Source organism: Taurulus bubalis (assembly GCF_910589615.1).
Source record: "Taurulus bubalis genome assembly, chromosome: 11".
Taxonomy (NCBI): domain Eukaryota; kingdom Metazoa; phylum Chordata; class Actinopteri; order Perciformes; family Cottidae; genus Taurulus; species Taurulus bubalis.
In genome coordinates, this window is record NC_136599.1 from 3,523,096 (window position 1) to 3,538,773 (window position 15,678).

The following is a 15,678-nucleotide window of genomic DNA, read 5'->3' on the forward strand; positions in this document are numbered from 1 at the left end:
GAACAGGAAGTAGATATTGAAGTGTAGTTCAACTTAAGTCTGTATCCAGGAAGTGATGCGAGAATTAAGATTATGCAGGAAAAATTAAGTCGTTTGTGAGAGAAAAAAAATTAAACGGATATGCAACAGGTGTTAAAAGGTCAAACAAAGTCATGACTCAACCCATAAACAGAAACTACTACGTGATGCTCCTATAATGAAGATAATACAAAGAAAAGATTATCTGTAGTCCTTAAACATTGCCTGTGAAAAATAAAGAATGTTTCAATTCAGATGTTTTTCCATATTCATGAGTTTCAGCATTAAAAAAAAAAAAAGTCTCCCAACTGCAGTAAGCCCCTCCCCCTTCCCCCCCCCCTCTGTGGAAGAGTCCACCTTCATCCGTCGCTCAAGGTGAGGAAGACCTCGCCTCACGGACTCGGGGGGGCGGAGTCGGATCAGTCGGTGAATCTCTGGCAGGCTTTTTTCCAGCGGCAGGCGGTGCACCACATCTCCCTCTTCTCCATGCCGTACACCTTCCGGCACTTCTTGGCGTCCCCGCGGGGTTTCCTTGGTAACAGCAGACGTGACAGCATGAGGACACGCACACGGGCGTCAAGACGGCCACATAGAAACATGACCTTCACATGTGTCCTAACCCAATCAGAAACTTGACCTCTACATACCTGTTTCCTGTTGCTTTAGGAGGCGGCGTTGGTGAAGCGCTAGCCCCGATGCTAACGGTGCGGACCTGAGTCACGGGCCCCTGAAAGAGTGAAGAGCATCATGAGCGCGTTGTTCAATACGACGCCGTGACTTTGACCTTCATTCTACGTGACGACAGCGTACAGACAGAACCAGACATTAATGTTAAATATAAAACTACATAATGTCTCAAAACAATTATCACCTCATGAAAAACGAGGGTTAAACCTTCGTTTGACCCGTTTTCTGTGGTAAATAAATAACGCAGCAGCTCTTTATCACGATAAGAGGAAATTAAATCATTCAACTCGTTGCATTAAATTACCAATTCATTAAAAAAGGACATTTCGGACAAATTATTGGAACAGTGAGGGGAAAAAAGTTGTTTCTGTAGAGTTTGGATGAGGAGTTTTCTGATGCAGAATAGAGTCAAAGCAGGAAATGAGTCAGCATTTATCTGCACTTTAGGTTCCCTCGTCTAGAAGGCCATGGTGTTCTTGGTTCAATACTCTGAATATATAAAACGCTGAAGAGATTTTAACGTTTTTTCCCTTTTGATAAATATATCATTAAATACACATTGTGAGCTTTTACGCGTCGTAAAAAAAAGGCGATCAAAAATCCTGAAAGTAGAGTTTGTGAAGTTTATCTATCCAACATGTGGCCCCTGGGTCCCTCGGGTCCCGACTGATTCATGAGCAGCTTCAGACGTTAGAAAAAAAAAAACACATCAACATTAAAAAGTTTATACCTGTATTTTTGTTCTTTTAAAATCTGAAACTGTCACTTTAAAAAAAAAAAAAATGTATATCTAAAAATCACATTCATCTCACATGAAGACATGTTGACGACATGATATTGTATAAGACAACATTTTGTGGGTCGGGTCTCTTTAAAAATATATGTTTTCCAAAGTATTCGTCACAAAAAATGTCTTTACAAGTTAACTACATTAAGCAATATTCATTATTTAAACATTTATTCACAACTACAAGAACAGAAATGTTTCCTCTTCTGTTGCCCTCGACTAGTTTCTGGCTCAATACTTCCATTAAAACCGTATTCACTTTGTTATTTATACTTATTATGTACATCATTTACATTTTAGAGCAACCGTAACATTAATTTACCTCCTTTATCAATAAAGTTTTATGGTTCCATTGACGGCGGTGCAGTTTAGAAAACCTAAAGAGTTTGTTTTGCATTTTCTTTGTGGCATATTTTTATTGCTTCTTATTGCTACTTTTATTGCTTTTTAAGTTTACCATTTATTTCCTCTGTCATGGATCCTCCCAGTAAAACGTGATTGATTGTACTTTTACAAACGGAGTGACAATAAACATCTTGAATCTCAAGCACTCTTTAAATATCATCAGCCTCCAAGACTTCAGCATGAAGCCTTGTTGATACTCGTGGATCTCGAGCTCACATCACATCTCATATCCATGGACTTCATGTAAACCACGCAAAGAGGAAGCATGAAATGCACGACGATGAAAGGAAAGTTGAATATTCCGCCAACGATTTGAGTCGTCTGCAAAATGTGGCGTCAAATTTATTAATTAACAAACTGGTTAAAATCCTCAGACGCGTTTATTGGGCTTTTTGTGACGTCTGAAAGTTGAACACAACGTCTTGCATTTTCTAAAATAAGGTGACAAAATAAAGATTTAGATCTTTCTTTTTTAATTAAAAAAGGCGTGAGATTAAGCCTCACTCACCGGGACGCCTTTGAAAATGGCCGGAGCGGGTCGCCCCGGCACACTGATGCCGTTCCCAGTTCCATTACCAGTGCCCACTGGGACGCTCACTGGAGCAGAGGCCTGGAACACGGACGACAACCAATCAGAGGAGAGGATCGAGGGAGGAGGGAAAGCGCAGAGAAAGATATACAAACCAGGATTTCTTTCCCACCTGATCACATATGAAACGTTCACATAAGCGCTGATGGGGCGGCGACCGCGACCCTGTTTTTCCACATGAACGCAGTGCGTGTTTTTATGATAAAGAAGTCGTAGCGTCGAGTAGTTGAGTTCCTTTAGGAGCATCCTGTTGCCGTACAACCTTCAACATGTGCAGAAGCACCGAGCTCAACGTCGAAAAAGCTTCAGACTTTGAACCAAATGAGTCGTTTTTCCTCCCCAGCTGAAACCATTTCTTCTTTTTACCTCCAAGGGCATCCAACAGCGAGGAGTGCGCACGAGTTTGTGCGGTTACAAGAGGAAGAAAGAGGAGGCGGCGTCGGCATGGCGACCCAGAGATGCCACAAAGCAGTTTAACTGAAGCAGGAATTTGAGCGATTCAATCTCTGACTTCAGGACATACTCAGACCCTCTTTGGTTCTCTGTTTGAACTTATGTTAATATTTTTGCAAGAAAAGTTCTCTTCCCTTTCTGACATGAACACCCACACTGGTGGAGGAGTCAAGTCACTCAGACCTTTTATGAATGTCTCCCCACGCTGACCTCGACATCTGCAGAGTTCACGATATAGAAAGTAACTCGGAAACTGTGTGGCTCGGAGCAAAAAGGCTGCTTCACGTTTCGTCTGGTTCTCAACATCAGATTTACACGTCTAAAGACGGAATAATTACATTCATGTAGCCGAAACGGACTTTTTATATTCATTAAAGAACATTCAATAAAAAATAAAATGAGCCGAATTGATTTTTGCTAAATATATAATTTATTTTTTGAATAAAGAAATAATGTTTTTTTAGAGAGCAATATATGATAAATATATATTTACATAAATAAATATTCTGCGTATTGGTTACTTGTAAGCTTTTCTACATTACAGGTATGGAGAAGAGGCCTTTAAGGAAATAAAGGACCAGCAACAGCAAACCTTTAAGAGTGTGTGCGCTACCTGGTAGGCGTGGATGTTGTAGTGTGTGCGCTACCTGGTAGGCGTGGTCGGTGTGTGCGTGCGCTACCTGGTAGGCGTGGTCGGTGTGTGCGTGCGCTACCTGGTAGGCGTGGTCGGTGTGTGCGTGCGCTACCTGGTAGGCGTGGTCGGTGTGTGCGTGCGCTACCTGGTAGGCGTGGTCGGTGTGTGCGTGCGCTACCTGGTAGGCGTGGTCGGTGTGTGCGTGCGCTACCTGGTAGGCGTGGTCGGTGTGTGCGTGCGCTACCTGGTAGGCGTGGTCGGTGTGTGCGTGCGCTACCTGGTAGGCGTGGTCGGTGTGTGCGTGCGCTACCTGGTAGGCGTGGTCGGTGTGTGCGTGCGCTACCTGGTAGGCGTGGTCGGTGTGTGCGTGCGCTACCTGGTAGGCGTGGTCGGTGTGTGCGTGCGCTACCTGGTAGGCGTGGTCGGTGTGTGCGTGCGCTACCTGGTAGGCGTGGTCGGTGTGTGCGTGCGCTACCTGGTAGGCGTGGTCGGTGTGTGCGTGCGCTACCTGGTAGGCGTGGTCGGTGTGTGCGTGCGCTACCTGGTAGGCGTGGTCGGTGTGTGCGTGCGCTACCTGGTAGGCGTGGTCGGTGTGTGCGTGCGCTACCTGGTAGGCGTGGTCGGTGTGTGCGTGCGCTACCTGGTAGGCGTGGTCGGTGTGTGCGCGCGCTACCTGGTAGGCGTGGTCGGTGTGTGCGCGCGCTACCTGGTAGGCGTGGTCGATGTGTGTGCGCTACCTGGTAGGCGTGGTCGGTGTGTGCGCGCGCTACCTGGTAGGCGTGGTCGGTGTGTGCGCGCGCTACCTGGTAGGCGTGGTCGGTGTGTGCGCGCGCTACCTGGTAGGCGTGGTCGGTGTGTGCGCGCGCTACCTGGTAGGCGTGGTCGGTGTGTGCGTGCGCTACCTGGTAGGCGTGGTCGGTGTGTGCGTGCGCTACCTGGTAGGCGTGGTCGGTGTGTGCGTGCGCTACCTGGTAGGCGTGGTCGGTGTGTGCGTGCGCTACCTGGTAGGCGTGGTCGGTGTGTGTGCGCGCTACCTGGTAGGCGTGGTCGGTGTGTGTGCGCGCTACCTGGTAGGCGTGGTCGATGTGTGTGCGCGCTACCTGGTAGGCGTGGTCGATGTGTGTGCGCTACCTGGTAGGCGTGGTCGGTGTGTGTGCGCGCTACCTGGTAGGCGTGGTCGGTGTGTGTGCGCGCTACCTGGTAGGCGTGGTCGGTGTGTGTGCGCGCTACCTGGTAGGCGTGGTCGGTGTGTGTGCGCGCTACCTGGTAGGCGTGGTCGGTGTGTGTGCGCGCTACCTGGTAGGCGTGGTCGGTGTGTGTGCGCTACCTGGTAGGCGTGGTCGGTGTGTGTGCGCTACCTGGTAGGCGTGGTCGGTGTGTGTGCGCTACCTGGTAGGCGTGGTCGGTGTGTGTGCGCTACCTGGTAGGCGTGGTCGGTGTGTGTGCGCTACCTGGTAGGCGTGGTCGGTGTGTGTGTTACCTGGTAGGCGTGGTCGGTGTGTGTGTGTTACCTGGTAGGCGTGGTCGGTGTGTGTGTGTGTGCTACCTGGTAGGCGTGGTCGGTGTGTGTGTTACCTGGTAGGCGTGGTCGGTGTGGATGTGGTAGAGCGTGGAGGGAGCCGACTGGCTGAGCAGCGTCGGGGCGGCGGCTCCCTGAGCGCCGTTCACGGCGATGTGCTCGGAGTGCGGGACGGCGGCGCTGCCGCTGGCGAGCGGCGGCGGGAAGACGGGCGGCGGGCCGCAGGTGGTGGGCGAGGTCGGCGTGAGGCTGGACAGACCCTCCGTCAGGCTGTCCATGTTCACCTCGATCTCCGTGTAGTAGAAGTCCTCCTCGCCGTCGCTGTAGTCGGAGTCGCTGCCCCGCCTGAGAGGAAGAGGAACCGCTTAGAACGCCATTTTACTTTTAGGTAGCACGCCCGGTTCTCCCTTTCATGTCCCGATCATAAACATGGAAATGTTTTGGGATAATATTAAAATATAATTTATTAAATCACTGAGGCTGAAGGAAAAATTAATAAAATAAAAATCTAGTCCAGTCTAATCCATCATATTTCTTTCTGCCCCGTTCTGTTTTAAGAACATTTATGTGCACTAAAAATACAACTGTACACTATTTGCAGTTGGTTTTAAATGTTCAGCAAAATTAGTTTATTTCAAAGTGGATTATAAAGCGTCATTTTTGCGTCAGAAACTTCTGCACACATGTGATTTATTTGAATAAAGCTGTACACATGAAAGCCATACTAAGGAAACAACTCAAAAGATTAAAAGTGCATGTTTTAAATAACGTGTTCATGAAAGATGGAGGTTATAGACAGACCATAATAGAGTGTGTGGAGCTGTTCCTCTTCCCAGCAGCAGGGGGCAGCAAAAGCCAGTTTGATGAAGAGACTAACTGATGAGGTTAAACTACTGCATGGAGTGACAGTAGGAGTCTCTTTATTATTAAACTAATATCATAATTAAAAATATATAATTGTTCAAAGTTATAACATTGTGTTTCACCTGCTGCATGTAAACTAGAGCTACAATGTTACATTAAATAAAATGTTACTCCTTGGATCGCTACATTATATTCAGCCATCTTTTAAGTCGTGTGATACAAATGTATTCTAAGAGGCACAAGACCCTGACAGAAGAGAAGGCAGGATTTTAACTTCCTGGTTCGCCATTCTGCCCAAATTGTATACTTCGAAGTCAAACTTTTTCCTGCTCCATGAGGCGGCGTCGCAGTCATTGATCGTTCTGTTCACACATCCACGAGGTGAGCAGCCAATCGGTGACCGGCTAGACGGAGAGTCGCCGTTCTCGTTTGACCACTTTCCTAAAAATCACCGTTGAACACGACTGACCTGAAGCGCTGGAGAACGTTTATGCAAGTGACTACTAGTGAGGGCCGTTATTAAAGGGAAACAAAGCCTGCAGTTAAAGAATCATATAACCATTGGTGCATTTTACATAAACATCGTTTTATTCTGAAAAGCCGATTTTTTAAAGACCAACATCTGTCATTAAAAGGACTTCTGAATATTAAAGGGGGAAAATGACTTTGAATTTCAGTTAAAATAATCCTTCAGTGTTGGAGCTCCACTACTGCAAATTTGTGATATATTTAATTTTCTTTATAAAGTTAACTTGACATTTCTAAATATATAAACAATTACAATCGTAAACTGTAACCCGACAGTTTATTCATAGTCTTCGAAAATGCACTATTACAGATGCATTTTTTTTATTTTTATGAGGGCATTCATCAGAACGTATTCAAAACACTGAGACATGAATGATGACATCATGGTCACATGTTTTTGGAAGAAACTATTCGTTGTTGTTTAAGTTAGTAACTGTGGACAAAACTTTACAGACTAAGAAGTGTAGAATATGTGAAACTCCAAATAAATGTTCTTGAATTTCTGAATAAATAGATAATGCTGACTGCTAAAAAATAATTTAAGTAATTATTTGGAGGCCCAGACTCAAAAAAAAAAAAAAAAAAAAAAAACTCAATTTAGAAACAGACTATTTCAAGCTAAATTAAAGTGTGTGTACAAAACATTTGATCCCATTAATATACTTTCTCCTAATGGTAAAATGTGATGCGTTTGAAGAATGGTCAGAAAAGAAAAAAACATAATCAATGGTAGTTAAATTAACCGCCAGTTAGCGAATGACTCAAACCTTTTATGTTACTCCAAATGAAGATCAACCTGTTAGTCTGTGTGTGTGTGTGTGTGTGTGTGTGTGTGTGGGTTCTCCTGCTTTGACTCACCCCAGGTGGGCGATGCGGACGTGCCTCTGGATCCCTGAGGAGGTGCTGAGGACCTGTTCACAGTTCTTCCACAAGCACTTGAACATCACCTTCATGGAGTTCTGAGAAACAAAAACAGGAGACGTTCATTCATGGAGTCCTTTAAGCCCTCGGGTTGGGAGTCCTTCACTGCAGCGCTGGGTAAACGTCGGAGAGGAAACCAGAACACATCTGTAGAACAAGGACGAGGGAGGACTGAGGTTCCTGCAGCAAGGATGCAAAGATACAGACGGCCTTCATGGAGGCCGAGCGCTACACAGGCCATAAAGCAGGGGACGCTTTAGGGGCGGGGCTACAAGGTGATTGACAGGTCTCTACCCACAACTTCCTTTCTATTAGTTGCAAAAAAGCCAAGATGCCGAAGGCCGCAATCCAAGATGGTGACGGACAAAACGTGGAATTTGAGGCGTCATAATGACAGGGCACATACGAGCCAAGGAAACTAAACAGACCACATACATGCGTTTTAAATCACGTGACGCTACTCGACCAATCAAATGTGTGTTTAAACACACACGGGAGAAGTGAGAGTCAGAAGTTATTTCTCATGACGTTCTTTAACCAATAATGGACTCCTAAATGTTCATTCGTCCCACGGGACGTTTAAAACCAGTGCGTCTCATGTGTTCAGAGACCGGAGAGGTTATTTAAAAGAAGGGCGATGTGAAGCCGCCGAGAGACAAAAACACAATGCTAGCAAACGCATCCACTCATGAAGGCACAGAAAATAAACCTCAGCCCAAAATGATCAGAATCCTCTCGATCAGTCACGGCCCAACAATGTTAACGGAGAGAAGAGCTGAAATAACCACAGATATAAAGTCCCTAAACACACATTTGTCGACGTCACTTCACCCCTCAATGAACTGGATTTAAAGCTGCAGGGCAATTCAGTTCAATCATTTCTCTCAAATTAAATTACTTTATTTAAAAGCTTTCAGTTTTGTCATTTAATCTTAAACACATCCCTTTATTTTACTGGAAGAGAGAACATTCATTTATTATTAAATCATGTTTTATTTATAATTCATACAGTTTAATCATTAGAAAACGGACGATAAATATCGTCTGGATATTATTCAATCAAACTTTCGCAATTAATTTTAATTGAATAACTCCCTGACGTGAACCAATGACAGAAATTATTTGTCAGCGCCCTACGAGACCGGGTGACCCCGTTTCTGAGTTTGGCCTCTGCAGAATAAATTAATTTGGGTCATTAAAAGCCATCTGAACGTTTCCTAACTGCAGAGTTTTCTCAGAGTCTGAACGGTTTCTCTCCCGTTCAAATCATATCAAATAAAAATGGACAGAGTTCCTCTCGTTTCTCAAGCGGCTGCAGATGAGCCGCGACCTTCACGACCTCCTTAAGCCGTTTTATCACCAACGCCTCAGATCAAGGTTCTCTTCTGCAATCTTCAACGATCCAGAAACAAAGTCCTCTCCAGCCACAACAGAAGGGGTCAAAGGTCAGACATTTCCACCGCTCTAAAGTCATTAACCGTCAAATTCTAAATGTACTTTTCCCACAATTCAAACAAGGAAATAAAACACTGCATTTGTATCAATTAAAACAAATATTGTCTCACCATTCATCTCTAATACCCATTTTATATCGCGGTGAAAACGTCTTCCGACAACTGGATTTAGTGAAGTTTCTCACCGTCACTGCAGAGCCTGAACGCATCATAATGCAATTAGTTTAAACACAGATTGGTTGTTTACAACGACTCGCAAAAGCATCAACGTAGTGCACCGGAAGAGACGATATGTCCCCCAAACTAATGTGGAAGTCCCTCTACCAGGACTACCTGTCCCAAATGAACCTACCTCACTTCACGCAACACCAAACATTCAAATCACTTTCCTCGCCCAAACATACATGTATGCATGCAGTGTTGTAGGGAGTAGAAAACAAACCATTTTGGCCATCATTCACCAACTGTGTTTCTCAGAGAGGAGACGAGACGAGAAGGAGAGAGAGAGGCTGACTGAGCTCAAAGAGGGTTTTAAAATGAATAAAAAAAAGGTTTTTTTAAAAGAGCACACGGGCCCCAGGTGTCGCTGACGGGCTCAGGTGCTTCCACTCGGCTGACGACCCTCGGCCACGCCCACTTCCAACCCTCGGCCACGCCCACTTCCAACACCTGCAGCCGGTCGACCCCGACGAAAAAACCAGGATACCTCTCCTTTGGTTCATGAGCCGCGAGGAGAACGACAGATAGATAGATGAATGGATGGAGTGATTATTGATTTGTTATTCATTTCATCTTGCGCTCCGATGACAGAGAGTGGGCGTGGCCACTGTCGCCACCTTTCAGCAGCCCTCTGGAGGAAGAAGGCCAGAGAAAAGACTGAGAGAAGAGAGGCTGGACCCTTCATGCAACATTCATACTTCATTAAAGTTCTCCAGCGCCTCTTACGTTTAAAAATACCCTCCTTGTACAGACGGCACAGCCAGCCAGGCCTTTAATCCCACAAACAATCACGAATCACTTAACTCCCCCCGCTAAGCGTTTTTCTTGCTTCTTAACGCCGTTACAGTGAGACCGGGGATTTCCATGTTGAATAATCCTCTTAAGAGAACCGCCTCCGATCCAAACGGGCAGCTGCTCACAGGAGGTTTACGGGTCGAGGGTTCAGGAACGTCCCGCTTCCCATCGCCGAGATGTTTACTTCACGGAAGTAGAGACTATATTACACAATACGTTCATTCATCCACCTTTTAAAAATAATGTTATTGAAGCTGTTAATATCAAAACAATCACTTCACCTCTGAATGAACTGAATTCAAAGCTGCAGAGCAATTCAGTTAAATTCATTTTTTTCAAATTAAAGTACTTTATTTTAAAGATTGCACATTTTTCAAAAGCTTTCAGTTTTGTAATTTAATCCGAAACGCAGCCCTCATTTTACTGGAAGAGAGAACATTTATTTATTATCGATATTATTCAATCAAACTTTCTTGACTCGTTTGGGAAAAGGAACTGGACGACGTTTAAATCAGGGAGTTAAAATAAATGAATAAATAAACACCCACAGTCAAGTTGACATTCTGTCGCAGCCAAATTATGTTGTTGTATTATTTCGAGCCTCGGAGCCGTTGAAGAGGAGAAAACTGTAAAATCCCTGAGGGTTCAGGGTTTAAGGCCTTGTATGTGTGTGTGTGTGTGTGTGTGTGTGTGTGTGTGTGTGTGTGTGTGTGTGTGTGTGTGTGTGTGTGTGCTTGTTTATATATGTGTATGTGTGTGTACTTGTGTATATGTGTGTATATACTGTATGTCTGTGCGTGCATATATATGTGTGCATGTGTGTGTGTCTGTGCTTGTGTATATGTGTGTGTGTGTGTTTGCGTAAAAATATGTGTGTGTGTGTGTGTGTGTGTGTGTGTGTGTGTGTGTTCCTCCTTCATTTCCTGTCTGCTTATCTACGGTACGTCTGGGGTTTCTGGCAACGCATCTTTGGGAGTCTTTGTGTTTTTATGCTCACAAGGAGCCGGAGTCACACACTCCCACATTTCTACACATCTCTACACTTCTCTACACGATCTCTACACATCTCTACATGATCTCTACGCAATCTCTACGCAATATCTACACTTCTCTACATGATCTCTACACATCTCTACACATCTCTACACTTCTCTACACATCTCTTCACGATCTCTACACATCTCTACACATCTCTACATGATCTCTACACATCTCTACACATCTCTACACATCTCTACATGATCTCTACACATCTCTACATGATCTCTACACATCTCTACACATCTCTACATGATCTCTACACATCTCTACACATCTCTTCACGATCTCTACACATCTCTACATGATCTCTACACATCTCTACATGATCTCTACACATCTCTACATGATCTCTACACATCTCTACACATCTCTACATGATCTCTACACATCTCTACACATCTCTACATGATCTCTACACATCTCTACATGATCTCTACATGATCTCTACACATCTCTACACATCTCTACATGATCTCTACACATCTCTACACATCTCTACATGATCTCTACACATCTCTACATTATCTCTACACATCTCTACACATCTCTACACGTCTCTACATGATCTCTACACATCTCTACATTATCTCTACACATCTCTACACATCTCTACATTATCTCTACACATCTCTACACATCTCTACACATCTCTACATGATCTCTACACATCTCTACATGATCTCTACATGATCTCTACATGATCTCTACACATCTCTACATGATCTCTACACATCTCTACATGATCTCTACACATCTCTACACATCTCTACACATCTCTACATGATCTCTACACATCTCTACATGATCTCTACACATCTCTACATGATCTCTACACATCTCTACATGATCTCTACACAATCTCTACACATCTCTACATGATCTCTACACATCTCTACATGATCTCTACACATCTCTACATGATCTCTACACAATCTCTACACATCTCTACATGATCTATACACATCTCTACACATCTCTACATGATCTCTACACATCTCTACATGATCTCTACACATCTCTACATGATCTCTACACAATCTCTACACATCTCTACATGATCTCTACACATCTCTACATGATCTCTACACATCTCTACACATCTCTACATGATCTCTACACATCTCTACACATCTCTACATGATCTCTACACATCTCTACATGATCTCTACATGATCTCTACACATCTCTACATGATCTCTACACATCTCTACATGATCTCTACACATCTCTACACATCTCTACATGATCTCTACACATCTCTACATGATCTCTACACATCTCTACACATCTCTACACATCTCTACATCATCTCTACACATCTCTACACATCTCTACACGAGTGTGAGCGCTCCTCCTCCCGTCACCGTGCGCCCAGAGGAAACATTCAAGATGGATTTCTCCTCTTGTTGCTGCCATGACGACTCCTAGTTGTGCATGCATCCCTTTTGTTACGTCCTACTGTTCCTACCTCCCGCCTTCCTAAATACACCCACAACCTGAAAAGACTGAAATATGGGATGGAACACTTTGATGATCTGGTCTGTTTCTAAAAGTATAAAAGAAGAAGTGAAACATAATCCGTCATCCACGCGAGCAGAAAGCGTTGTGCCCGAGGCTGTCGAGCCGCTGCTACTTTATAGAAATAACAAGAAGCCCATCGGTGTTGTTTCTGTACGCTGTGAGCCTGACGGCTGACTCAGCGTGCGCTCGCTTCTTTTAGGGGATTCAAGTTGAAAAGTGGAATGAAGCCACAAAACCACAGCTGCGTCAAGAAACTGTACCGACTGTAGATGTCGAATTTAATGTATTATCTTCATCTGTGGTTTTTAAATACAATTCTGTCCACATTTGTTACGCATGTCGTCGCTGTGATCTCGAAGAAGAAGAAGAAGAAGAAGAAGAAGAAGAAGAAGAAGAAGAAGAAGAAGAAGAAGAAGAAGAAGAAGAAGAAGAAGAAGAAGAAGTGAAACCAGAGATAGAAACAGCTGCTCAGTATGGCAATAAAATAAATAAATGGAACGACCCCCGCTCCGGTTCGAGGTACCAAGACGTTCTGTTTAAACCTCTTTTTGTCTTAATCAACAAAATAAAAAAAACAGACGATATATATATATCACTTTCATTTTGTACAAGACAAGCCACATATTAATAGGACTTTAATAGAAAAAATTAAAGAAAAATGAATGCTCTCTCTCTCTCTCCCTCTCTCTCTCTGCTGACGAGCCTACAGCTGAGGTCAATTGGCTGATTAGGCTGCAGGTGGATAAGAAGCCAGCCAGACGACCTCGTGGCCCCATAGCAGAGTACGAGCTGTGTGTTATTGTCGTTATCTTTTTGAATTATTGCTATATCAATCAAAATGTCACAATTGGAGGCTCGTCCTAACTTGATGGACCAGGTTTTGATTGGCGTAGTGAAGTTGTGTTTGTGGCGCTTGGCTACGGTCTTGTATACGAGGTAAGGGAGCACTTGAGCCGTTTGTCTGGGGGCTCGTCCGAGGCGGCCGGTGGGTTCATGCATGAGTCTGCGGTGTTCATGCTGCAGGTTTTAGTGCATAAGTAGCCTGAAGACTAGCAGGGAGTTTAGCTAGTCTTCAGTTAGGCAGCTAGAGGAACAGAGCTGCAGTGGTATCTGTATATGGACTGTGTAGCATTAGCGGCGTAGTTAGCAGTGAGCTAATATTGCTGTGGGTTATCACCGGGGTCTAGGTGTAATGCTCGCCTAAAGGTGGGCTTAGCTCAGAGGTTCTCAAACTGTGGGGCGCAACCCTCTAGTGGGGCGCAGAGGTATTACAGGTATTTTATTTTTATTATCCTTTATTAATTCCACAGTGGGGAAAATCTTTGCGTGGAATCGTATTTTGGTGCTTTTGAGCGCATGTGTGGGCTATCCTACTTCAATGTATGTCGGTAGGTAAAGCTCCTTACTTCCTGTGGACGATGGCCTCGTGTACGGAACGGTTAAAGGTACTTCTGTGAGCCTCTGAGTTGGAGCCAGAGGCTAACAGGCAGCGTTTCCAAAGGCATCCATCTTTACCTTTCGCTTGCGAGGAATGGGGTCCTCAAACATGAAGTGCTGGCTCTCCGCGACGTCCTCGATGACGTCGTCGCCCCGGGACGAGAGCAGGAAGTTCTTGCTGGCGTCGTTGGAGAGAGGCGGGGACGGCGTGGAGGGCACCGACTGGTCGCTGGCGTCCCAGCTCCAGTTGCCGCTGGTGGAGCTGCTGTAGCTCGCCGACAGCACCTCTTTCCAAGCCCTGCTGGCCGGCTCCGGGACTGCAGATTAAAGAAGAACACTGTTAACTTCAGATTAATGTCTATGAAAAAGAGTCATTTGTGTGAAGTGACGCCAGTGTTCGGTTTCTTCAGAAATGTGAATTATTTTCAGTGCAATTTTGTCTGTGGTGATAGGAAGGGGTGAAATATGTAACATACATTTTTATTTTTCCAAATAACCATTCTTCAAGGTTGTTACTAATAATTCTGAATAAATAAAAACATCCAAACTTCCTTTTCAGTCAAATAAAAAACTAAACGTGTGTGTATATATATATTTAGCTCTTAAGATATGTTCCCTTGTTATCAATTGAGTGAAAATTGGTAAAAATTATGTTTAAGTAGTTTCTTTTTTTGTAATATACTACCTCAAATCCCCCTATAAAAACAATGCTGACCCAAATCATAACTCCGTAATGAAAACATAAAACCTCTCAAAAGCCTCTTTGATGCACACATTCTAATATCTTTAATATCTTATAGACCGTATATACTCTACGGTCATTTCGCCATACTGGACTCTGTCCATTAAGCCCAACACGGTTTTAATTTCCTCCAAGTCTTGACCCACAAACCCTTTCTTTACCCTTTTGACCTCCAAACAAAGCCAGAGCTAAAACAACTATTAAATCGCTTGATCTTTCGCCACTTTACACTGTGGTAGAACATGGGAGGAAAACAATAATAAAATAAACTTAAACCCCAACATGGAGCAAAGCTTAATGTCATGTATGTTGGGAATTGACTTAAATTCTCTTTATCGGAATGTAGGAATGTGAATCCCAGTTAATACGGAGCGGAGATCAATTTGTGTGTGAGGATTACTCAAAACCAGCATGAACGCTCCGAAGAGATGCAACGTATGGTGACCGTATGAGGAGAAGCAACGTGTTCCACCCTAAACGTGTTTTTATGTTCAAGTCCACAGGAGTGTCAGGGGATTGAAACAAACGGCGATGAATCAAAAGATATGAACCGACATCCTCTCTCTCTGCAGCGTGAAGTGAGCTTTTCGTCGAGACCCACAGCGTCCCGACCACATCAAATGATGCCGAAATCAACAGCGAAATCTCTCATTGCTTTAGATTTGTTTCAGACGGGCGGCGATGAGATATGAACCCGCTTTGCGGCGCCTCGCTGAGCGCAGTAACAGTCACCTTGTTTATTGCTGGTTCAATAAAAATACAAAAACTAGATTCAGAGTAAGTTTACACGCAGGTGAACGATAAAATATGCGATCAGGAGATCATCAATTAGAGCAGTGCTTTTCAACCTCACCAGTGTGCCGTGAGGAAATGTCCAATTTCACTTAATCGGTCCCAAAAAATATGATTTAGTTGCCGCAAATAATTTTCCATTGTTGAGTGGTTGGACGAGTAATGAAATACTCTTCCATGCCAGTAGGTAGCGCAATAATTACCTAGCATACATGCTGTATTATGCTACAATGTGACATTTTGTAACTTTTTTGGTTGTTTGTGGGCCACAG

The 15,678-nt window shown here is 44.2% G+C and overlaps 1 protein-coding gene across 1 annotated transcript in view; it reads right to left on the reverse strand.

The window, feature by feature from the left end:
- Window positions 1–437: 437 nt before the first annotated feature.
- Window positions 438–15,678, reverse strand: part of slc2a4rg (SLC2A4 regulator) — a gene marked incomplete at both ends in the record, with an annotated part of 39,611 nt that continues 24,370 nt past the window's right edge. The window contains 6 exons of the mRNA XM_079226448.1: window positions 438–633; window positions 666–745; window positions 2,406–2,507; window positions 5,149–5,437; window positions 7,343–7,443; window positions 13,951–14,189. Coding sequence (XP_079082574.1) covers window positions 438–633; window positions 666–745; window positions 2,406–2,507; window positions 5,149–5,437; window positions 7,343–7,443; window positions 13,951–14,189 — 1,007 coding nt within the window. The remainder of the gene's footprint in view (window positions 634–665; window positions 746–2,405; window positions 2,508–5,148; window positions 5,438–7,342; window positions 7,444–13,950; window positions 14,190–15,678) is intronic.